This window comes from Myxine glutinosa, chromosome 6, assembly GCF_964187855.1.
Source record: "Myxine glutinosa chromosome 6, kmMyxGlut1.1, whole genome shotgun sequence".
Lineage (NCBI taxonomy): Eukaryota > Metazoa > Chordata > Myxini > Myxiniformes > Myxinidae > Myxine > Myxine glutinosa.
The window spans coordinates 41,560,715-41,586,167 of NC_136266.1; the positions used below are offsets into that span (position 1 = coordinate 41,560,715).

Here is a 25,453-nt window from a genome sequence, read left to right on the forward strand (position 1 = left end):
ATCTAAATAATTCGTCTTTGTCACATACCCAACCTGCATGTCCAAAAAATTTGGTCAAATCTGTCCATAATGTTAGGAAATATCCTGCTCATAGACAAACAAAAAGACAGACAGGGTGAAAACACAACTTCCATCTACCTTTGGGGGCGGGGATAAAAAGCTCATTTAAACGAATGAATGCATAACTAAATGAACCAGTAAGAACTGGTGGTCTAGTAATCAGCAGCTCAGCTGGTACACCTAAAATTATTACTTCAGAAAGTAATGCTTGAAAAATATATTTGCATATCGTATCCTTAGACAAAATATAAGAGCCTTAGACAAACAGATCAGAACAAAGGTTTGATGCAAGTGTGGAACTCCACTGGCACTGCGACAGCAAGAGTTGTACGAAAACCTGGGGCAAAGCCCCATCAAGTCACGTGACAAGGAAGCATCAACAACAAAGTTTGAAGAAAAGTTTTCTTTCGTGTTGGTGAATGTTGCACCCCGGTTCGTTTTGCTTACATTTGTAGGGTCGAGCCCGCAATGAGGTGGTCCTTCCAGAAGCCGTAGGTCCACAAGCCCGCCTGGTGGTGCTTCCTTGGATGGCAAGGAGTTATAATAATCATGGTCGACCTTTTCATCATCCTCAAACCAGGAGCGACCTGTGCCTCTGTTAAAATAAACATGTCTGATTTTATCTTTGGTACCTTGACTTCAGACCAGTGTTTTTCAAATATTCAGTGAATATTTTCCGCACATCAAAGACAATGCGAGCCAAAACTGGTTTAAAATCTTCACTCTGTGATTGTCTGCTCATAAAGCAGCAAAATGGACATGCAGATGCAGCATCTTCAGAAATTAGACACACCCCTTGACTTTTTCGCATTTTGTTGTGTTACAGCCTGAATTTAAAATGTCTTTAATTGAGATTTTTTGTCACTGATCGAGACACAATACCCCATGTCAAAGTGGGAAAAAAAAATTGAGAATTTTTTTTACAAAATAGTTAAAAATGAAATACGGAAATATCTAATTTACATAAGTATTCACCCCCCTGAGTCATTACTTCATAGAAGGGCCTTTGGCAGCGATTACAGCCTCATATCTTATTGGGAATCTCTGTATCAGCCTTGCACATCGAGATTTGGGGAGTTTCTCCCATTCTTCCTGGCAAATTTGCCATGGCATCCCCAGCAATCAGTCAGGGCAGGTATTTGTATTTTTTATGGAGCTGGTCATCGCTTGTCTACTCTTCGGGAAGGGCACCGTGGAATCTTTAACATCCATAAAATAATGCTGGCAGACTGGATGCCCAGATAAAGTCAATCCAAGGGATGGTACACACACAGACACCTCACCCTGCCTGTGAAAACCAGGTGACAGTTTATACCTGGGCTGACATTCGAAAGCAGGCTAGATAGCTCAAAGGTGAGTATGCATACCTCTCGGCTATCCTGCTAACCCATGTTGGTATAATTAGCAAGCTATTAATGTCTTCTCTTTGTTACCAAGTTCAATCTCAAATTTTGGAAACGATTTTCGAGAACCACGACTACTGTACTACCAATTCTTTAAAGACCCCAATTAATCCTGCCTTCCTTGTGGGGTTGGCCTCAAACTGTTTTCCAAAAACTTGCATTGAATATGCCTTTTGGGTGCGCATCAACCCTGTGTTTGTTCGTGCAGTGTGAGGAGATTCTACTCCTCCTTGGCTAATTTGTCCTCCTCCCACCTACTCATTTTGGCTTCCATTCAAATATGCATAACTTGTGCATCTGTCTCTGTCTGTGACTTTTTGAACTCGTGGGGTGGTGCGGGGTGGGTGGTGGGGTTGCAGTGGGAATGCGATACAGACATGATGGGCTGCATGGCATTATCCTGTTCTTAAATTTCCTTGCACTATTATGCCAGATGTTAGGGAAGGACAGCTTAGAGTAAGCGTACGTGCCTTTTAGCCGACTAGTCTGGGATTAATTGCTGTTCCTGACTATAAATTGCCACCCCGGTGATTTGCAGGCAGGCCGTTGCATCTTTCAGATGGGTGTGGAGCTGGGGTCCCGTTTACATGGCCTTTGCTAGTTGTCGTAAAGATCCCAGATCTGTCACAAGAGTCGGCCATTGTGTTCTGGTCAGTCCCAAGAGTAGATCCTGGCAAAATTCCAAATTCCTACCATAATCCATAATCCATAATCCATAGCCTGGCGTTGGCTTAGCGGTTAGGGTGCCGGCTTGGGATCCTAGGATCCTGGGTTCGAATCCCGGTCGATCGCTGAATTAACGCCAGGGGGATTGACTCAGCCTGTCATCCTTCTGAGGTCGGCAAATTGAGTACCAGCTTGCTGGGATGAATGATCACGGTGTGTACCCAGATTTAGAATAGGTACACTGTATCCCTGCGCATCGTAAGAGCGTGACCAAGGGTTGGCGTCAGGAAGGGCATCCGGCCATAAAAACATTGCCTCAAACAGGGAACCATGATTGTCATGCGGCCCGCAAGGCTAACCCCCGCTCTAGCAGAGAAAATGGCCTTAAAACGATCATTCATTCATTCATTCAATCCATATAACACGCTGCGATGGAGTGGAGATCTGTACAGACTTTGGTCTTGGTCAGAAATTATCACGACTTGTATTTGTCCCGATGCTCTACGAATAGTATGATCACTTGCCCGATGGCCTTCTACTGTGCTCAAGGTATCATACTCCTTTACACAATTAGTTGAAAAAGGGCAAATTGGCATCACATTTCAAAGCAATAATACGGAACTACTTTGCCATGTTCAAAAGCTGTACCTGTTAATGTCTACGAGTTAGATTGATCAAAACAATTAATGGCCAGGTAAGAGCCTGGGAAATAAATAAAGACAAAACAAAAACAATGTCGACTTACGTACCTGTCAGAGAACGGTGTTGCACGAGGTGGGCCGCCCAGGTACTGCTTGAAGCGAAGCTCAAAGGCCTGCCCAATAGTGCAGATAACATCCTGTGCCTTACCCTCCTCACACTCCAGAATGTGGCATGCTACGGGGTTGGGGTAAAAGTCCATAATGCAAGACCACAAGTACAAATAACCTTTCATGTAGCTTATTCCCCTAAAGGACTTAAATATTACAAGTTGTCCGACAAAACAGTCCCGATAGCCGAGGGCATTGAGCACATTCTCATCACTGAGAGAGCAGTTTCAAGAAAAAGCCCATCGTCCTCTTTAGATCAATTGATATCAAATCAAGCTTTAAAAAGCATCTCCCATCACATTCCAAAAGCAATTTGTTTTTAAAAGTCCGTGTCTTTCGAGAGGTGTCACAGGAACCCTTACCTCTGTGATTTACCGGATCCTTGGCAACGTACGCCACAAAATCTGTCATCTCCTGTCAATAAAAGTTCAGACCAATGCAGACTGTTACCTCACAATCAACTTATCAATACCCCTCTGAACAAAGGTAATCGGCGTTATGAACACGGACGAAGACTTGCATTCAGGTTAGTACAAAGGTCAAATTACCTGGTCACCTCCAGAAGCAAAAGATATGGACTGCATGTGGTGGTTGGCAATGATCTGCAGATGAAGGGAAACAAAGATGTGTTAGGAGGTAGAATTTACTAATTTAGAATTCGTAATTTAGAATTTAAAATTAGTAATAAGGTAGAATTTAGTAATCCAATCAGAAGGAGACCCAGAGGGCATGGGAGTCGTAGTCGGGGTCGTATAGCTCCAAAAATGGAAATTTCAGAGATAATTGATGAACTTAAAGATTTTTATGAAGGAAAGATTTTTCATGATTTTTATGTTCTGCTGAGGTCTTGTTCCAAGCAAGACGAAGCTAATATTCTCTGGAGTTTAGCAGGTTCATATGACGTGTTCGTTTTTGATTGAAGCTTTTTGTAGCAGGGTTCTTACAAAGAAGTCTCCTCCAAAAGTTGATGGGATACACGAGTTCTTAATTTGTGATTTTTATCGTAAACAGGTGGATAAGCTTCCACTTTATTCTATTTTTAGGGATACTAGTATAGAGAATTTATCACCTGATAAAGTTAGGGAGCGAGCCCCATTGAAGGTTTATTTCACCTTCACTAAGACCATAGGACAATCGCTAGGTGTCGGTCCCTACGTGATGTCTTCTACCGACATCTCTCCGGCCTAGCTGCCCCAGACCTGTCTGTGCACTGTCCCCAAAGTATTCCTACAGGTCGCACAAGATCTGCCTGCAACCCTCTTATGGTTAAACTGCCAAAATCAAGACTTTCTGCTCACCTTCACTCTTTCATTCCTCTTTTCTCCCACCTCTGGAACAAATTCCCTCATTCTATTCAATCCCACTCCTCCCTCCAGGTCTTTAAAACAGCTGTTCACCACCATCTTTTATCTTCCCCCATCCAAAACCTTGATCTTTTCTACCCCCGTTAATTCATCCCAGATCCACTTTTTTGAAATTCCGGCTTCTTTCCTGGAAGTCCTAGCAGTGTCCATGTGTTTTATACCTCTCCCACCCCCCACCCATTCCCGTGCCTCCTCCCCCCAAGCCCTCTCCCTCCCGCAGATCTCCCGATGTCCCTGCTCTCAAATGTTGTACTTGTGTGCTTCCTTCTCTCTCTCCATCTTGTCTCCCACTCCCTTTATCTTGTGTTTTATGTGTCGGTTTGTCTTTTTGTGATTATGTTAGCTCTTACACGAGCCTCGATCTTGTATACAAAAAAAAAATCCTTATTCAATTACAGTAAGTTTCTTAAACCTCTTAGTATAGATATGGTAAATGACATTTTGGAAACTGTGCATGTTCGTCTTCCCCTTTTTTGTATGTTCCTTGTGCACACGTAGTTTCTGGGTATTTGAATATTATTAGTAAGAATGAAATTAGGGATCTGATGAAAATGGGAGCCAAATATAGGGAACCAGTAACTCAACCTTGGAGCTGCATTAGGTCTTCAATTGTAGATTCTGTCTCTAATTGTGTTAACAAAATGTGCTCCAAGTTTAAGTTATCTGTAAACAGTTTCAATGCATGGATTAACAGAGTTGTGGAAGTCCTGTAAAATAGGATTAAGTGTTTTAGTAGTCGGGCCTTGCTTTCACTAGGTCGGTCTAAACCAGTGTTGAACAAGCCGAGTGTTCGTAAAGATGTTCAGGATCTGCATGATCGATACGTCATAGCTCCAGCAGAGAAGGCTGCCAATAATTTTGTTGTGGTTTGTAAAAAGTTTTATATGGAGGTTTTATTAAGAGAGTTAGGCATCGATACGGTTACTTTCACTCGTATAGGAAATAGCACAAATGTTCCTTATCATAAGTCGCTCCAGGATATTATCTCTGAGCATAAGGAAGTTTTAATTCATAATTTCAGTATTAAATGTAAAGAGGTAAATCTTTGTATTCCTCGGCTTTTCTGGATCCCCAAACTTCTTAAGAACCCGTACAAGTATAGGTTTATAGCTGGTGTCAGGCAATGTACCACCAAACAGTTATCGGTTATCTTTAACTCAGGCTTACAAGTTGTTAGGGAACAGTTTAGGAAATATTGTTTGGCAATTGAGAAGAATTCTGATGTTAACAATTTCTGGAGCATTAATTCTACTTTGGAGTTCTTGGATAGGATTAGATGCCTCAATATCCAGTCAGTTGAGGTTTTTGATTTTTAAACTTTATATACAAATTTGGATTTAGCACTAGTAAGGGATTCACTCTTCAAAGTAATTGACAAGGTTTTTAGCTCATTTTATAAGTTTTTATGTGTCAGGTTTGATGGAGCATTCTTTTCTAAAAAAAACAAATACTGAAGTTTTCATTGTTTTGATAAGCAGAATTTTGAGGATTCCTGTTAATTTTATTTTATTTAATACTTTTGTGTCCTTTTGTGGGATAATGTTTCAACACGCTAAAAGTATTCCCATGGGTGGGAATTGCAGCCCCCTACGAGCGGACATTTTTCTTATTTTCTGTGAATTTTCTTTAATGCAAAAACTGATGAAGGAGAAAAAATTCGGACTAGCTAAAACATTGTCTCATACGTATCATTACAGAGATGATATTTGTGTGGTTAACTATACATGTTGTTATATTGATGATATTTGTGTGGTTAACTATAACTTTTTTGATCGGCTACTTTACAAGATTTATCCAGATAGTCTGACTGCAAACAAGAGTGGGAATGATTGTACAGTTGCTGCATATCTGGACGTGTTAAAGTTGGACAGAATTGCTTTAGTACAAGTGTGTATCATAAAGTTGATGATTTTAGTTTCCCTATAGTCTTGTACATCTTTCCAGGTCGCAATGTACCAATTAAAATGGGTTACAATGTCTTCTCATCTCAGTTACTTCGATTTGCAAGAATTTGTTCAGTGAAGGATGATTTTGTGGAACGCGCTGAGATGGTATTTTCCATCATGTTAAATAGAGGATATTTGGCTGATTGTTTGATCAGGTCATGTGAGAATGTCTTTGGACTCCATCGTCACCTTTTGTTGAAGTTTGGTTGGTTTTCATATAAACAGGTTCCTATTGCATTGCATTTGATACAAGTTTTAAATAAGGAGGTATTTCGGTAAAAACTAATATATTGTTTTATAAGTTAGCATTAATGTGATTGGTTGGTGGTTGCTAGGATATGCAGTGCAGCGTGGTGGAATCGGTGGTGGATGACAGTGTGAATATTTAAATGGCAGTTTGAGTCGATGGTTGGATGGATGTGCTGTGTAATGGACGTGTCTGTCGGGTGGAGTATTTATCGCTTACTATATTGTTATCTTACTATAATTCACCAAATGTCCGTCTGTCCGTCTGTTCCCAGGTACCGCAAAAATGGCTGAACCGATCGCAACGAAATTTTGGGTGGGTAATCCTGGGACCCCTTGGAGTAAAATAGGCTATATTGTTTTTCCAATTTTTTTTCGAATTTTTCCAATTTCCACAATTTTTTTAATTTTCCAATTTTCCAGTTTTTCCAAACACGATGGAATAATATTTACCGATATGAACAGTGATGTGGCTTTTATTGAAATTCTACAAATACTGTTTAGATTTTGATGATTTGCATGTGATATGATTTAACGGATGTTTATATGAATCGTTTAAAATTTTAAAAAGCTTTCAATTTCTGATATTTTGCCTTTTCATTTGGGCCACCCAATTGAAGCCCCGCCCATAGGGCGGGTAAAGTTGCTAGTATAAAGTAATTTATGATCAAGTTATTAGTTTGTGCTAATACTTTAAATAAAAGTAGTAATTATATAAGTTTGAATAAGGATATTGCATTGCTGTGTTGACTAACTGTCTGGACACAACTTTGAGGTTGTGGGTCCATTGATGTTGAGTAATCTACTTATGTGGACCTGCAGTCAGGGTTGTGGATCCGCCGTTTTGAGAGGCTCTGGGCTGAAAGGAATCGAAAGCTCGATGAAAAACGGTGCCCAGCTGATGATTCGAGCAGTTGGAAAACCAGTCATTTGCTTATAGGTTAAGGTTATAACTTCAAATAAAATATAAAATAGCTTTTATATTACATATGCGTTTGTATTACAAGTGTGTTTGTATTGGTGCGTTTATATGTTCATGTGTATGTATATATATATATATATATATATATATATATATATATATATATATATATATATATATATATATATATATATATATATATATATATATATCATACATATACAGTCACGTGAAAAAGTAAGTACACCCCATGTAAAGTTTTGACTTTTTCAACATATTTCAACATACAGCTATTTGATCTTCATTTCAACAATATTGACAGATAAAGGTGATATAATATAACAAATATCATGAAACATTTACATTTTGTAGTCCATTGTATAATTTAAATAAACATAAATGCAAATTTCGCATGTGGAAAAAGTAAGTACACCCCGACATTTATCACTACTTCAAATACCTAAAATTAGAATCAGGTGCACCAGCTCAGGTGCAAATAATTAGAACATCGTTAGAGAGGATCTTGGAGGAACCTGTCTTATTTAAACCTCAGACATTTCGTTTGGTTTGCTCTTTCTTGTTGAAGTGTGCGGCGTCACCATGCCTAGATCAAAAGAGCTCTCTGAGGCCTTCAGAAAGAAGGTTATAGATGCCTACAAGTCTGGGAAGGGATTTAAAAAGATCGCCAAACAATTTGAAATCAATCATTCGACTGTACGGAAGATCATCTACAAGTGGAGAAGATTCCAAACAACTGCCAACTTGTTCAGGCCAGGCCGCAACAGCAAGTTCAGCCCAAGAGCAGACCGCAAAATGCTGAAAGAAGTCTCTAAGAACCCCCAGAATGTCATCACAGGACCTACAGGTACCTCTTGCCACTGTTGATGTCAAAGTGCACGAGTCTACCATTAGAAAGAGGCTGCACAAATTTGATCTACATGGGAGGTGTGCCAGGAGGAAACCTTTGCTGTCCAGAAAGAACATTAGGGCAAGACTAAAGTTTGCCATTGAACACCGAGGCAAAGACCAGCACTTCTGCAACAATGTGCTCTGGACAGATGAGTCAAAGGTAGAGCTATTTGGCCACAGTACCAGAAGACATGTTTGGCGAAAACCAAAGACAGCATTTGACCACAAGAACCTCATACCAACTGTAAAGCATGATGGTGGAAATATTATGGTTTGGGGCAGCTTTGCGGCATCAGGGCCTGGGCAGCTCACCATCATAGAATCCACTATGAATTCTTCATTGTACCAGAGGGTGCTTGAGGATATTGTGAGGCCATCTGTCAGAAAGTTGAATCTCAACCGAAGGTGGACCTTGCAACATGACAATGTTCCTAAACATACCAGTAAATCCACCAAGGAATGGCTGAAAAGAAAGAAATGGATGGTTCTGGAATGGCCAAATCAAAGCCCGGATCTAAATCCATTCGAGATGTTGTGGGGGGATTTGAAACGAGCTGTGCATGCAAGAAACCCCTCAAACATCGCACAGCTGAAAGAATTCTGCATGGAGGAGTGGGAAAAAAATTCTCCCAGTCGATGTCAGAAGACCGGTAGACAGTTATAAGAAATGCCTACTTGAGGTTGTTTCTCCCAAAGGGGGCAATACCACCTATTAGAGCCAAGGGTGTACTTACTTTTTCCACATGCGAAATTTGCATTGATATTAATTTAAATTATACAATGGACTACAAAATGTAAATGTTTCATGATATTTGTTATATTATATCACCTTTATCTATCAATATTGTTGAAATGAAGATCAAATAGCTGTATGTTGAAATATGTTGAAAAAGTCAAAACTTTACATACTGACTTTTTCACATGACTGTATCTATATATATATATATGTGTATATATATATATATATGTGTGTGTGTGTGTGTGCATGTGTGTTTATGTATGTGTGTGTGTATGTGTGTATGTGTGTGAATTGTTAATGTCCAGCTTCCTTCGTGTAACTACAATGCAGTAACTGGTCTTTATTTTGATTATCATCCAAACTTGTCATCTTGCACCAATTGGATTTCATTTTCCACTTGTCTAATATTTGATTCACTCGATATTTGAATTGGACTTCAGTGTTTTAAATGGTATTAATATACTTAGGCCATCTAACCTACTGAATGATTTGTGTTCGTTTATCAGCGGGTTGAGACAATCTTCAGAAGTGGCATTAAGCTGGCTGTCTCATCCACATTACGAGGGAAACTAAAGCTCTTGTGGTATCTTTAACAAGTCGAGATATTTGGGTGCGATGTGAGAAAACAGGCCCCAACAATTGGCCAAAATGAGGATAAGACATGATGAATCACCAGCAGTTGGCAATTCAAGAACACTTGAAACTGAGGTGACGATGTCCTTTCCTTTCTCCATCCCTCTCTATGTAAAGACACCGTGCCTTTTCACCCACATTGGCCCTGCCAGAAAATGGCCTTTCCTTCAGCTTCTCCCCTTACCTCCAATAACTCGTTCTTTAAATCATCCCGTCCATGTTTCCTCAGTAATTTCCTGGTTTTGCAAATGTATTTGACACACAAAGGGCCTTAAGGCACAATTAATTAGACAAATCACACATTTCGGAAAGGTTGAAATCTCCTTAAGTGGGTGTTGTCCTCCAAAGTACCCAATGTCACACATAGGTTCACGTTTCAAGGTAAAATGGCCTCCAAAGTTTTACTTTTATCAAATAGGATAATATCAAATTGGATTTCATCAAATTGGTATGTATAGGCCTCATTGAATACCCCTTGAGCGAGGCATTACCGTGATGTGTAGATTGTTTATGGATGCCGTATATTTTATCTGGTGTACGAGCTCTTCAAACCATAATGATGTCCTTCTGTCAGTCAGTCAAGCAGTGGGTGCATTAACAATTGTTCATTTTTCCCTACTCCTCCCAGGCGGCTCAACAGATCACTTTGAAACTAGGCATAATGATTCATGACGTCGATGCACAAAAACAAATGGAGCCCTTTTTATCAATTTATTGCCATAACATGTAATTACATGAATATCACATAAAATGTATATATTAGTGGAGCAAGTATTTGTATGCATGTGGATGCGTTCTATACCCATTGATTGGACAGCTGACCTGATGCCATAAAAAAATAATGGGTCCACCATTTTGGTAAGCCTCAGACATTTTCGGAAGTCTCAGATTCACAATTGCTGTGCCTGCCATACACGTTTTCTGTTCAGTGTAAAACAACCTAGGTGACTTATAAGGATCACCAAATAGCGAAAGTTTGGTGCTGAAAAGTATCATGGGCTTTGTGTAGGCCATAGTATGTATAGGCCCCAGGCTTCAAGCCTCTGGTGTCAGCATATGGGCCAGTGCAATTGGAACTAGAACGGCACTCTTTATAGTGCATACCTCCACCACGTTGAACAGGTTAAAGTTTGTATACCACTGATGGGCCGGATTTGCACCCAGACCTGAACCAAAATGTAATTGGCTTGTTCTTGTCATATTAGCAACTACTCCACCTAGTTTTGTCATAATCCATCCACAAGGTTTTGAAATATCATGCAATATATTGTTTTTGGTCAGCAGGGGATAACAATTCTGGCCCAAGTCTTTCTGGAATCGACTGAGAAGGCCTGATGGATGGTGCACATATTGATGCATCCATCACCCTGCTTGCTGATGCATCACCTGCATCACCCTGCATCACCCTGCATCACCCTGCTGATGCATCCAATACAGACCCTGGTGTTGGGCTAGCGGCTAGGGTGCCGGCTTAGGATCCTAGAATCCTGGGTTCGAATCCCGGTCGATCGCTGAATTAACGCCAGGGGGGTTGACTCAGCCTGTCATCCTTCCGAGGTCGGCTAATTGAGTACCAGTTCACTGGTAATTCCCTGTTTGTCGTAAAAGGCGACAAAAAGGGTTGGCGGCAGGAAGGGCATCTGGCCGTAAAACATTGCTTCAAAAAGGGGACGGAAAAACAACAACAACCACGGTCCCCGAAAAAGGCCAACCCCCGCAAAAATGGCCTCTAAAAGGTGGGTTTTATATTGTTTTTGGTCCTTACCGGTGTGTACCCCGGTTTAGAATAGGTACACCGTATCCCTGCATGTCGTAAGAGGCGACTCAAAGGGTTGGCGTCAGGAAGGGCATCCAGCCATAAAAACATTGCCTCAAAAATAGAATCCATGACAATTTGGAGAAGATTGTCATGGGTACCGCAAGGCTAACCCCCGCTCTTGCAGGGAAAATGGCCTTAAAATGCCTGTTGTTGTTTGTTGTGTATATTGTTTTTGGTTCTGTCTCTCAATGATGAAGAATCACTGAAAAAATTATGGTATCCAGATCTGAATCTTCACAAAAATCTAATCAACTTGTCCTGTCACACACCCAACCACCAAGTTTTCGTCCAAATCCGTCCATAACGTTTTGAGATATCCTGCTCATAGACAAACAAACAAACAAGAAATATGTTGTGCATAGCACAATACTTGTGAAATCCCTAAAATAGGTTGTTGACCTTTGGCCTATGTTGACCATAAAAGCAATTGGTGGTTGAATTTACTGATCTGATATGCAATCCTCTTCAAATTTCAAGTTAATCGGATGAAAATTGAAAATTTTAGAAATTCGGCCTATGTTGACCTTTTGGCCTATGCTGATCTCAAAAATAGTTGGTGGTTGAATTTAGTCAGCTGATATGAAAATATAATTCAAATTTCAAGTCATTCGGATGAAAATTGAGGATTTTAGAAATTAGAAAAAAGTGGTTGACCTTTGGCCTATGTTGACCTTGTGACCTATGTTGATCTCAAAAATAGTTGGTGGTTGAACTCAGTTAGCTGATATGTAAATCCTATTCAAATTTCAAGTGAATCGGATGAAAATTGAGGATTTCAGAAATATGAAAAGGTTGTTGACCTTTTGGCCTATGTTGATCTCAAAAATAGTTGGTGGTTGAATTCAGTTAACCGATATGTAAATCTTATTCAAATTTCAAGTCAATCGGATGAAAATTGAGGATTTTAGAAATTAAAAAAAAGTGGTTGACCTTTGGCCTATGTTGACCTTTGAAAAAGATTGGTTTAAAATTGTGACCCGTAGGCAAGCATAAGTGAGCGGACAGAGAAACACACAAACAAACAAACAAACACACAAATACACACACACAAACCGGAGTGATCAACATAGTCAAAAAAAAAGAAATTGCCAAGTAATAACGCACAACACCAAGCAATATACTTCACAAATCTTCGATTTTCGCAAGTAACAACAGTGAATTCAAAACCTCTGTCCACCTTGGGTGGCGGAGGTAATTATCCAAGCTAGAAAAGCATAATGCATTATATATAGTATGCACATAAGCAGTGTGCATGTTTTTGCTTCATGTACATAACCCGGGTTCTTTTTATTTTCGGAAGCGATCAAGACAGCGGTTTGTTGCATATACACTGCCTAAATAAAGGATGTGTCAGAAGAATGTGTCGCGCGCTTCGAACTGTATCACCTGTCGGTCATGCACCAGCATTGCGCTCGTGATAATAATTTTTCGTCAAATGAAACTGAAAATCAACTTTATCACCTAATGCACCCCGACTATGACTGCCTTCCATGGGAGATGAGCGTCTGTCCCACTTGTGCATTTTATGAGCCAAAATGTCCATCCCCATTAGCATCGCCTAAAGCAGGCAAATGCAATTCTTCTAAGGCTTGGAACACCAACTTAAAATAATTTTATTCGACATCTGATAACATTTTTAGCAGTCGCACGTGCTGTCTAAGACTTAACTGCAACAAAATTGGGAATACTTTGATGTTTTATAAGCTTTTTAGGGTTTTGTTGCATTCTCTGTGATAAACCTAGCACACCTGGGTGGTCGCAGTCTCTGGGGTAAAATTCCCCTTAAAATTTGACTCCCACCAAATCGGATAACATCATTGAATGCCCCTTCAGTTAGGCTTTACTGTTGATGTGTGGCAGTGTGGATTGATGATGTAGGTTTTATATATCACAATTCTATGAATATAAATGACCGTCCCTGATGTAAAATGGCCTCTAAAATTGACCTTTATCAAAGTGGATAACATAACTGAATGGCTCTCTGTCTAAGTTTTGATCCAATGTATGGATTGTTGAATGATGCTTCACATACTTGTCCCTGCTGATGATGGATCTGGGCTCCATTTTCCCAGAAAACGTAGGAATAGGGTTCCATGTGTGTAGCAGATTCAGACTGCATGCTCGCAGTTCTAGTTTTATGTTATTCCTGGGTACTATATCTGGTCATACTGCCTCGTTTTTAATCTTCACACTTGAAGGAATGTTCATGCCATGTGAGTGTTATATGTTCATTATCAATTTTCTCCTGGGTCATGCTTCTCAGACTTTTCAGGGACTGGGATATTGAAGTTTTTGCAGACATGCCAAGGGATTGCTCTGCACATGTTATTACGCCTTTGTGTGTATAGTTGTTCTGACATTAGTGCTTTGTATCCCGAGAGAAGGTGACAGTGCTCTCGTTTTGACTTTGCAGAACCCGCACTTGTCCGTTTGATTCATAGGTTTGCCATTTTCTTAAAGCTGTTACGCTTTGTTCCAAAGTTTATATTAATCTAAGGCTCATGTAGATGCATGGACATGCATCTCAATTAGGACAAAAACTAGCAGACAACAGTGTATTTTCACATGAATTACAAGGACATGAGTAGACAATGGACAAACACATATGGTATATATGGGACTTTAACATGGGGTCCCTACATCATGAGCCAGGAGTTCTGATGGAAAACACCAGCATGCCGATCTAAATATCTGCACAGTCGGACCCCGCTATTTGCAGTTCTGCTATTCACAGTTGATAAAACGTGACCTGTTTCTCTATTCGCTGAAAAGTGTCCCGCGTATTCGCGGTTTTTTTTTCTATTCGTGGCCGTGTTTCATAAATTCGTGGTTTTTCAGAAGTGCAAAAAAAAATATTCACGAGCTGCTGGCTTGACACATTTATAAAACCCATCTTTCACCAGCCATGCATAAAGCAGGTGGGCATACACAACAAAACATCTTCTACGAGCCACGAGCATGACCTGCTTATACATTCACTGCTGTGTGCTTTGCGTTTTCATGGCTTTCGCGGCCGCTAATTTTAGCAGCACTATAATCGAGAGCTTCGCGGAATGCTCCACAAGCTACATAACACGTCATCCCCACGAGTTACTGTACAGAATGAAAACACTCCACAGTATCTCCGAGTGCAATCAGCTGTCTCCCTTTTCCCCATTGAAACTGGCACGGCAAGCATTCACGGATTTTCATCGACATTCACAGGATTTGCCTCGCCATTTCTGGGATTATCGCCTGATAATCGTGGGATTTGCCTTGCCATTTGCAGGATTATCCCTGATATTCGCTGGTTTGCCTCGCCATTTCTGAGATTTTCATCGACATTCATGGGTTTTGTCTCGCCATTTCCGGGACTTCCATCGGCCTTCACGGATTGCCATCGACATTCTCGGAATTTGCCTCACCATTTGCGGATTTTGCCTTGCCATTCGCGGATTTTGCCTTGCCATTCATGATTTGGTCCTCCCTATTCATGGATTTTTGTGACTCAGGAACCTATCCCCCCTTTTTCTAATGAAACAATGCCCCACTATTCACGGTTTCGCAATTCACGGCATTTTCCAGGAACGTATCCCCTGTGAATATGGTCCACGATCAACCTCCTTTTGGTGAAACTACCTAAATCCCTGGATTTAGGTAGTCACTGCTCAACTCCACTCATTTGTTACCACCGCCACCAAAGGTGGATGTAGGTTATGCTTTCACCCCTGTCTGTCTGTCTGTTTGTCTGTTTGTTTGTGAACAAAATGTCTCAAAAAGTTGAGGACGGATTTGGACTACATTTGGCAGAGTGGTAGCACATGTGATAAGGACGAAAGGATTCGATTTTGGTGAAGATCCGGATTCGGATCCGGCTACTAGAATTTTTAAGTGATTCTTCACCATTTGGAGATAGGGCCAAAAAGTATACATAGCAGGATAGCTCAAAAAGCTAAAAATGGATTTGGACGAAACTTGTTGGAAAGGTTGTGTGTTTGACAAAGAAGAATCGATTCAATGAGTGATATGGCTAACCAGGTGGAGGTATGCTGTCTACTGAGTGCTGTTCTAGTTCTTCTTTTATTCCTGCCTGTGGAATAAACTTCCACATCCTGCTCAATCACATTCTTCCCTCTGGGTCTTGAGGACAGCTGTTCACCACCATTTCAGATCATCACCAATTCAAAATTTTTATATTTTGTACCATTGTTAACCCCACCCCAATCCCTCCTCCTTCATAATTTCCAGTTTTCCTCCCTGAGAGTTTTCTTCTGTAGCCATTTTGTCCACCATATGCATCCTCTCCTGCCTCCCATTGTTTGTCTAAGTCTGCCTCCATCTTGGCGTTAAACTCTAATGTTGGTGTTTCCCCAGTCCCCACCCTCTCAAAGTGTTCCTTTTGTCCTGTTGTGTCCTGATCCATCCTTATGTTATGTCATCCCTCTACCAGACAGATTGCAGCTGTGTCATTTCCTGATCTCAATTGATTCGATACTGATATGAAAAATGCAGTATGTCCTTTAATCCTGATAAATGATGCAGTCCAACAGTATTTCTGCAGAGGCATAGTCAAACGATCCCACCTATCAATTTCCTTCGTCAGCGACTGGAAGAAGTTCAGTCTCTTGAATCTCTCGGCCTGACCATCAGCCATGCTTTTTCCTGGGCCAATCACATAGCAAAGCTGACTTCTAAAGCCAGTCGGTGACTGGGAATCCTGTGTCGATCGAAATCTTTCCTTGTTACTCACAGTCGACAAGGCGTTTTCCTTTTGCTCAATGGAGTACTGCATCTCATATCGGCTGGCACCACAGCATCACATCTGTGTTTCCTGGATTCTATGGAATCTGAAGCAGTCATCATTATTGAAATGTCTCACAATGAGGCTGAAGCACAAGATTTGCTGCGTTCAATCGCAGGCAGGTCGGTGCTTTCTTTGTTTTCCACCGTTTATTCTCCAATATTTCTCCTTCTGCTCTCTCGGTGCTCTGAGCCTCTCCAACAACTCCAGAATGCACCTGTTTTCCAGTAACCCCTTTCTGGTTAAATAACTTCCAAAATCCAGGCTGACTGCACTTGCAAACTCCATTATTCCTCACTTCTTCCATCTAAGGCTGTCTGTCTCACTCTTCCCTCAAAGGCTTCAAGCAGGCATTGCACCACAACCTCATCCTGACCCATGGTCGTTACTACCCCCATTAACCCTTCATAACTAAACAGAGTTGCTTGCTTGTTTCCGCACTTCTACACTCTCTCACACACACACTCACACTCTCACTCTCACTCTCACTCTCACTCACTCTCTCTCTCTCTCTTCTCTCTTCTCTCTTCTCTCTTCTCTCTTCTCTCTTCTCTATTTTCGCTCTCTCTCTCTTCTCTCTTCTCTCTCTGCTCTCTCTCTCTCTTCTCTCTTCTCTCTGCTCTATTTTCGCTCTCTCTCTGCTCTCTTCTCTCTGCTCTCTTCTCTCTTCTCTCTTCTCTCTGCTCTATTTTCGCTCTCTCTCTGCTCTCTTCTCTCTGCTCTCTTCTCTCTTCTATCTTCTCTCTGCTCTCTTTTCGCTCTCTCTCTGCTCTCTCTCTCTCTCTTCTCTCTTCTCTCTTCTCTCTTCTCTATTTTCGCTCTCTCTCTCTTCTCTCTTCTCTCTCTGCTCTCTCTCTCTTCTCTCTTCTCTCTGCTCTATTTTCGCTCTCTCTCTGCTCTCTTCTCTCTGCTCTCTTCTATCTTCTCTCTGCTCTCTTCTCGCTCTCTCTCTGCTCTCTCTGCTCTCTCTCTCTCTCTCTTCTCTGCTCTGCTCTCTCTCTCTTCTCTCTGCTCTCTTCTCTCTCTGCTCTCTCCTCGTTCTCTCTCTGCTCTCTTCTCTCTCTGTTCTGTGCTCTCTTCTCGCTCTCTCTCTGCTCTCTGTCTGTGCTCGCTCTCTCTCTCTTCTCTGCTCTCTCTCTCTTCTCTGCTCTCTCTCTTCTCTTCTCTTCTCCTCTCTTCTCTCTCTCTCTTCCTTTTCCCTTGTTGGTTGTGCCAAATTTTGCCCTGCTACACCACTATTGATTTAACCTCTCTCTTCCATGAGCCTCCATTGAGAAAAAACTAAATTCCTACACTGACCTACAGTGATCACCGAATCAGCCGCACAGCCAAGCTCTCAGCAAACGGGCAAAAAGCAGCTACGTATTGTACAAGAATGGATGGAGAGTGGTATCTAATCTAATCCAATTTCCATGCTCTTTTCAAAGCTTCGATGCTGCTGAGGCAGTCTCATGGCAATAATATGACTGGTTTGCCATTGCCTTTCCCACTGGAAGTCAGATCAGGAATTTGAGGTTGGCCAGGAACTGGCAAACAATATCCTATTCATTGATCCAGGATGGTGCACTCATTCATACTATGACTCACTGCAGTTTACCTGCACTTTAATGAGGAGGTTAAGCTGGCTGTCCCATATACTAGTACTTGCTTATACACATTCAAGATCCACGGTAAATCTCCTAAGGGGTAATCCGTTGCCTGCAGGTACTACTCTGTCCAAATTATGATTTCCTGCTATGGAAAGTTGGTTTCAGCAATGTAAAAGACCGTCACCTTACCGAAGAAACCACTTCTGTAACAGTTACTCTTCCATTAGTGGATGGAACTTTTCAGATTAAATCGATTTATAGTACTAAAACTTTTTAATTAATATAGATAGAGCTTTACAACAAGGTTCACCAATCATGAGGTTGCAGGAAGCTGTATTTCTTGAGAGGGTAACTCGTACCTGTTTATTGATGGGCATCTTTAAGTTAAGACTTGAGATAGATATGGTGAGGGTGATGTTGAAGCCAGAAAATTGCATGTTTCTGTTACCCAGTATGGAACACAAAGGCTGCTGGGTTGGCTGGAACCACAAGGGAAGGGAGGAGGAGAGTGGGGGTGGCAAAGGACAAGTCTGGTTAATAATAAAGAGAAGGAGGCCTGTCAAACATACAATACATTATTTCTATTATATCATATATTCAAAGCAACATTGCAGTAACAGCAAAATAAAAATTGACAAGGGTGCAAACTACCTCTGAAACATTACCTTTCGCTTGCGTGGAATGCCTTTTAAGCTTGCACATGTTTCACAGATCTGGCAGATGGCCTCTCTGTAACACAATATTGCATTATATGGGAATGGCATCCCTGTAACACAGCAATGCATTGTGGGAATGGCTCCTTGAACCTCAGCACTGCATTGTGAGTGTGGCTTCCCTGGAACACAGCACTGCATTGTGGTTGTGGCCTCACCATAACACATGCAGCATTGCATTGTGGGTATCGTTGTTTAGCTCAAAAAGCGAGTCGGGATCTAAGCTTTCAACTTGCAATGATGTAAACTCGAAAACCAAACGAATGCAACTCCTGACGTGCACTGTGTACCAGAGGCATTACCTGGTAACCTGGGTCCTGGTGGTGAAGTCCAGAGCTCTCATGGACTTCATCACCTCGATGCAGCCCATGTACTGCAAAGAAGAACTCCTTGTGAGTGCGAAGAGTTTGAGAAACGTTTTCACAAACTTTGCCCAATTATAACATGTTGGCTTTATCCAAACATTTGTCCATGTTACATATACTAACTCAACCTTGCTCGACCATGGCAGCACATGGACACCAACAGATCGCTTTCGAACAACAAACCAAAGAGAAACGTACTGATAGAGCAAGTTGAGATACAGGTCATCAGAAAACACTGCTGCATTGACTTTCCTTGTGCAAAGGGTCATTCGTTCTCAGCACAGGCGTTCGTTTGTCGTTCCTCTGCCAGTTGCGAAGAATGAGGTCGGCTCGGAAATTCAGACCCCTGACTCCTTAGCTTCATGGCTCATCTTTTTTTCTGTATTTTTTTTTTTACTTTAATCCCTCTTCAGTGCGATGGAGTTGTTAATAAATTATGAATTATGATTAGTTATGAAATTATGAATTATAATATTAATAAATTAATTATGAACTTGTATAAGGTTCTGGTAACAAAACTGATTATGTAGTCAGATCACCGCATAATATAACATCTCATAAGACCACCACAACGTATATGATGTGAGACCACCGAGACATTGTCATTGACTGCATCATCTTCTATGGGCGTCTGGGTGATGCAGGACCAGGCATGCACAGGAAGTATCTAATAGATTCTTGTTCCATAATGCATGCAGAAATTCAGCAGGAAGAACCCCTCCGCCATCCTCCTGGCAAGGGAGTTTTTCGATCGATCCACTGGCCTTTCTGGAATAATCCCAGCGGATGTAATCAGACTTCTATGCTTCGCTCTGCACAACGCTGTGCATTTCCAAACCTTGCAAGGTTTACAGTCCTTCAGATGCCCGAAATTCCATAAGCAGATGTCACTGCGAAATTATTCTTAAGGTTATACTCTGTATAAGATTTAACTTCCAGATTCAGTAGTTGCGTAATACTCAATCAGAATTCGTGGAGTAATGGTTGGAGCATCTGCTCTGAGTCTGGGAGGTCGGTTGTTAAAACCACAGCTGAGTAATACTGGACTTTAAAAACGGTACATGCTACTTCCTTGATTGACACTCAGCATTTCAAAAGGACAAACAACGATATTGTTATGGTCTCCCGGTTGCCCGTTACAAATTTGGCGAGTCATGTCAAAATGACCGCAGCAGTCACCCCTAGTGAGTCGGTAGCTTTGGGTCAGATCCCGGCCTATTATCTCCACTGCTGAACCTGTTGGAATCACAGAGCCAGCCGAGTGCTATGCCAATAGATGATCACGTGACTGATCTTGATCTTAGGCCGAGCAACCTAAGTTATGTGACGTGATCTTTTCTATCAACAACCAATCGACCCTTACCGGGACTTGGTAGAACCACCAGATGATGCCACCACGGCAAACATAATTCACCCAGAGACCAAGTTAGGTTTATAATGTACCAGCTGAATGCACCCGGCGTTGCCCGGGTTCTTTTTGAATGAATTTAGTCTTCTGTACATCGGTCTGACGCGAGCCCAGTATCAGTTAGTGCTCAACGATTCCTTGTTCTTTCTTCTGTCGGGCCCCACGAGAGAGAATTTTGAAAGCATCTGTTGCAATCAGTCAGATATTCCTATTAAGTGCATAAGTTGTACTTCTTGAGAATTTTGAAAGAAGAAGAAGATTTATTGCGAAATGGGCCCAGGCCGGCCTCGCCCGCCACCTTGCCTATAACCTTCCCGGGGCCCGTCCCGACATTTTTTGTTTCAGAGGTTTCCTCCTGTCTTTCACTGTTCAGGAGATTAGCGCGTGCAGACAAACAAAAAACAAACAAAAACTTTCTTATATATATATATATATAGATAGAAGAAGATTACAAATGGCGTGTAGAGGGAAGATGGGTCGAGATCAGTAACGTATTTACAGATAGTATTCTTATTCCGATATAGTAATAATTCCCCACACACTCACGAAACCACGTCGGCTTGAAGATAGAACTGATTCCATTCAAGCATCGTCCGGGACCGGGAGAAGCTTCCATCTTTCTGTCTTGTCTACTACCTCTGTATTAATACCTGTGGTGTGAGTGGTTAAGTTGCGCGGTTAAGCCGACATTATTTTGTAGATGTGGGAGGATTATTACTATGTCGGATTGGGAATACCATTGCACATGCTTCATGGGTCAATATGACCTCCTCCTGTATTGAAGTTCTTTCGAAGGAAACCCATTATTATTACCTCCGCCATCGAAGGTGGACGAAGGTCATGTTTTCACCCCTGTGTGTTTGTTTGTCTGTTTGTTACTTGCTGTGAGCAGGCTATCTCAAAAAGTTATGGATGGATTCAGATGAAACTTCATGGAGAGGTTGGGTGTGTGACAAGGATTAATTGATTAGATTTTGGTGAAGATCCCGATCCAGCCTATCAGTGGGATCCAAAACGTAAACTGTTCACCCTGGCGGAGGGAGGTACAGTCACATGAAAAAGTAAGTACACCGCATGTAAAGTTTTGACTTTTTCAACATATTTCAACATACAGCTATTTCATCTTCATTTCAACAATATTGATCGATAAAGGTGATATAAGATAACAAATATCATGAAACATTTACATTTTGTAGTCCATTGTATAATTTAAATAAACATAAATGCAAATTTCGCATGTGGAAAAAGTAAGTACACCCTTGGCTCTAATAGGTGGTATTGCCCCCTTTGGCAGAAATCAACCTCAAGTAGGCGTTTCTTATAACTGTCTACCAGTCTCTGACATCGACTGGGAGAAATTTTTGCCCACTCCTCCATGCAGAATTATTTTAGCTGTGCGATGTTTGAGGGGTTTCTTGCATGCACAGCTCGTTTCAAATCCCCCCACAACATCTCGATGGGATTTAGATCTAGGCTTTGACTTGGCCATTCCAGAACCCTCCATTTCTTTCTTTTCAGCCATTCCTTGGTGGATTTACTGGTATGTTTAGGGTCATTGTCATGTTGCAAGGTCCACCTTTGGTTGAGCTTCAACTTTCCAACAGATGGCCTCACATTATCCTCAAGCACCCTCTGGTACAATGAATAATTCATAGTGGATTCTATGATGGTGAGCTGCCCAGGCCCTGATGCAGCAAAGCTGCCCCAAACCATAATATTTCCACCACCATGCTTTACAGTTGGTATCAGGTTCTTGTGGTCAAATGCTGTCTTTGATTTTCGCCAAACATGTCTTCTGGTACTGTGGCCAAATAGCTGTACCTTTGACTCATCTGTCCAGAGCACATTGTCCCAGAAGTGCTGGTCTTTGCCTCGGTGTTCATTGGCAAACTTTAGTCTTGCCCTGATGTTCTTTCTGGACAGCAAAGGTTTCCTCCTGGCACACCTCCCATGTAGATCAAATTTGTGCAGCCTCTTTCTAATGGTAGACTCGTGCACTTTGACATCAACAGTGGCAAGAGCTACCTGTAGGTCCCGTGATGACATTCTGGGGTTCTGTTAGACTTCTTTCAGCATCTTGCGGTCTGTTCTCGGGCTGAACTTGCTCGGGCGACCTGGCCTGAACAAGTTGGCAGTTGTTTGGAATCTTCTCCACTTGTAGATGATCTTCCGGACAGTCGAATGATTGATTTCAAATTGTTTGGAGATCTTTTTAAATCCCTTCCCAGACTCGTAGGCATCTATAACCTTCTTTCTGAAGGCCTCAGAGAGCTCTTTTGATCTAGGCATGGTGACGCCGCACACTTCAACAACAAAGAGCAAACCAAACTAAATGTCTGAGGTTTAAATAAGACAGGTTCCTCCAAGATCCTCTCTATCGATGTTCTAATCATTTGCACCTGAGCTGGTGCACCTGATTCTAATTTTAGGTGTTTGAAGTAGTGATAAATGTAGGGGTGTACTTACTTTTTCCACATGCGAAATTTGCATTGATGTTTATTTAAATTATACAATGGACTACAAAATGTAAATGTTTCATGATATTTGTTATATTATATCACCTTTATCTATCAATATTGTTGAAATGAAGATCAAATAGCTATATGTTGAAATATATTGAAAAAGTCAAAACTTTACATGGGGTGTACTTACTTTTTCACGTGACTGTATGTGCTCTTCCGAGTGCCATTCTAGTTCATTTTGTAATCCATGGTTTGAGTTAGGTGACAAATTAATGAAGGCTCGGGTTATGGTTAAGGATAGTTTGATTGATATTATTATTTTACTGAGCAATTCAAGAAAATTCCATTCACAAAGAAAACTACGCCCATAAATGAGTGAAAATTATATCAAGCAATATATCAGAATGATGACGTCACGGAAGGTGGTGACACATATCCACACTTCAGCCGAAAAGCAAAAAAAATTCAAGCGGAAAAAAATTCACTTAATACTGCAAAAAAAATAACAGCTTTTCTGTCCTGATTGAATCTGTTGCAACGTCATTCCCATTGGCACGATCCAATTCACCCATTCAACCGCCGAGTGACATTCTTGGAAGCCCACAAATTAAATCAGATCGTATTTGCACTTTTTTCCATCAGTGGGAAAGATGGAATTTTCGACCACAGGCAAACATAAGTGGATCATTGTCAAAAATCGTCACATTATGATGCTTGATGCAATGTTTAAACGCTGTTAGTAGCAATGGAAATGGCAACGAAAAAAGGGGCATCTATATATTACATATGCAAAAGAGGTGTGGGTGTGCTTTTCGAAAGTTAAAATTGAGAAAAAAAGGAAGGAGGGAGGATGGAAGAAAAGATAGGGGTGAGGAAGTGGGATATGGAATACGTGTGTGTGTGGGTGGGAGTGCAAGGGGTGCGGAGGAGGGGAGCGGAAGAGTGTAGATCGAGAAGAGAAAATAGGAATGGATGGAGCATAAAGCCTGGGGGTGGTAAAAAGTGTTTCAGAGTAGATAAGTTTTTAATGACTAGATAGTTTTGCTTCCTGTTCCTCAAATGACTCCAGCAATACCCTTCGGGACATGAAATATGGAGTCTTTCTCTGAACTAGGAAAATCTATCCTGATCTTCAATTCTTTGAGGCTGATAAATGTCCAGCAATCATTTTTCCAGGACTATTGTTTCAGTTTGATTAAAATTTCTTGAGTACTGGGCATTAATAACGAGCTTGTTTTTATTGTTTTGTAATCTGCCTGTTTGGTTTGGTGGTTAAAGACCTGTTTCTCTCCTCACTGGCTCATATGGGTTCAAATCCCTTGGTTGCTCAACCTTGAAAACCAATGCTTGGGTAAGCATGGTGAGTATGCCAAACATCCCTCGGCACAGGTTAAGGGAGGGATTTATCTTGCAATGGAATGAAATAGGTTAGCTCATGGTTTTTACACATTTACAATTAAAGGAATGTGTGATGTCATGTCTGAGGTTGAGGGCTTCCATCCATTGTTGGGATAGCAGGAGCAGCATGTTCAAGGCAGAATGACTGCATCTGAATCTGAATTGATGATTTGAAATGAGGCTGTTGGAGTAAAGAAAGGATTTGATGTCAACTGTGAGGAAGGATCCCGTGACCTTCCTGATGATTGCGATGGCCGGTAGTTAAGAGGATCCGTTTTTGCACCATGTTTGAGTATTACAACTATTACAGTGGTGTTGGCTAACCTCCAGGCACGTGGAAACTGCCCAAGAGATAATGATCGAGTGAACAGTGCAGAAAGAGGACGAGCAAGAGCACCAGAGCAGGTTCTCTGGGCATATACCGAGCTTTCAATACAGTCTGGGACTTCATCTTGATCTCCAACTTCCCTAGTTATGGCATCCAAGGCCACCTCCTCTCATGGATCACTAACGTCCTCCACCCCGTATTCAGTCTGTAGCTCTTATAAAGGGATCTTCCGATCTCCTCTCCCTGTCAAGACTGGATTGCCCCAGGTCAGTGTCTTGGGTCCAGTCTTGTTCCTCATCGTCATCAATTATTATCCTTGTAATTCCCTGAAAAATAATGCCAATCTCATTGCTGATGATTCCATCTTCTGCCATATCATTTCTCATCCTTCAGACAGGCAGGCAGGAGTCCTTTCCCTCTCCATAGACATTGACAGAATCAGAAGCAGGTCCAACACTTGGAATATGTCTTTCAATCTTGACAAATCTCACTCTCTCACTATCTTTCTCCGAAAGGACCATCTGGCAAACCCTCCCATCTACTTCCTAAACAAACCATTTGAAGAGGTTCAGTCATTCAAACTTTTGGGCTTCACCATCAGCCATGATCTTTCTTGGGCAGACTGTATTTTCAAAATGGTCTCCAAAGCAAGCCGCCGACTGGGCCTCTGTTGTCGTGCAAAAATTTCCTTTGCCAGTCTGAACTTTTAACAACCTCCAAGGTCTTCATTTGCATCTTAATGGAGTACTGATCTCTCTTTTGGGCTGGCACCCCTGCCTCACATTTTGCCCTTCACGTGGAAAGCAAGGCCCAAAGAATCATTGTAATCTCCCGTGATGAATCTGAATGTCTAGTCCTGTTATTTGCGCATTGTAGGCAGGTTGGTGGCCTCTG

The 25,453-nt window shown here is 41.4% G+C and overlaps 1 protein-coding gene across 2 annotated transcripts in view; it reads right to left on the reverse strand.

Moving 5' to 3' along the window:
- LOC137429716 (SHC-transforming protein 1) overlaps positions 1–25,453 on the reverse strand; it is a 169,865-nt gene that overhangs the window by 36,796 nt on the left and 107,616 nt on the right. For both annotated transcript variants that reach the window (XM_068119889.2, XM_068119888.2), the window contains exons 4-10: positions 18,901–18,971; positions 18,551–18,614; positions 18,245–18,364; positions 3,487–3,540; positions 3,301–3,352; positions 2,879–3,005; positions 508–655 (exon numbers count right to left, since the gene is read on the reverse strand). In XM_068119889.2, the coding sequence (XP_067975990.1) occupies positions 508–655; positions 2,879–3,005; positions 3,301–3,352; positions 3,487–3,540; positions 18,245–18,364; positions 18,551–18,614; positions 18,901–18,971 (636 nt within the window). The remainder of the gene's footprint in view (positions 1–507; positions 656–2,878; positions 3,006–3,300; positions 3,353–3,486; positions 3,541–18,244; positions 18,365–18,550; positions 18,615–18,900; positions 18,972–25,453) is intronic.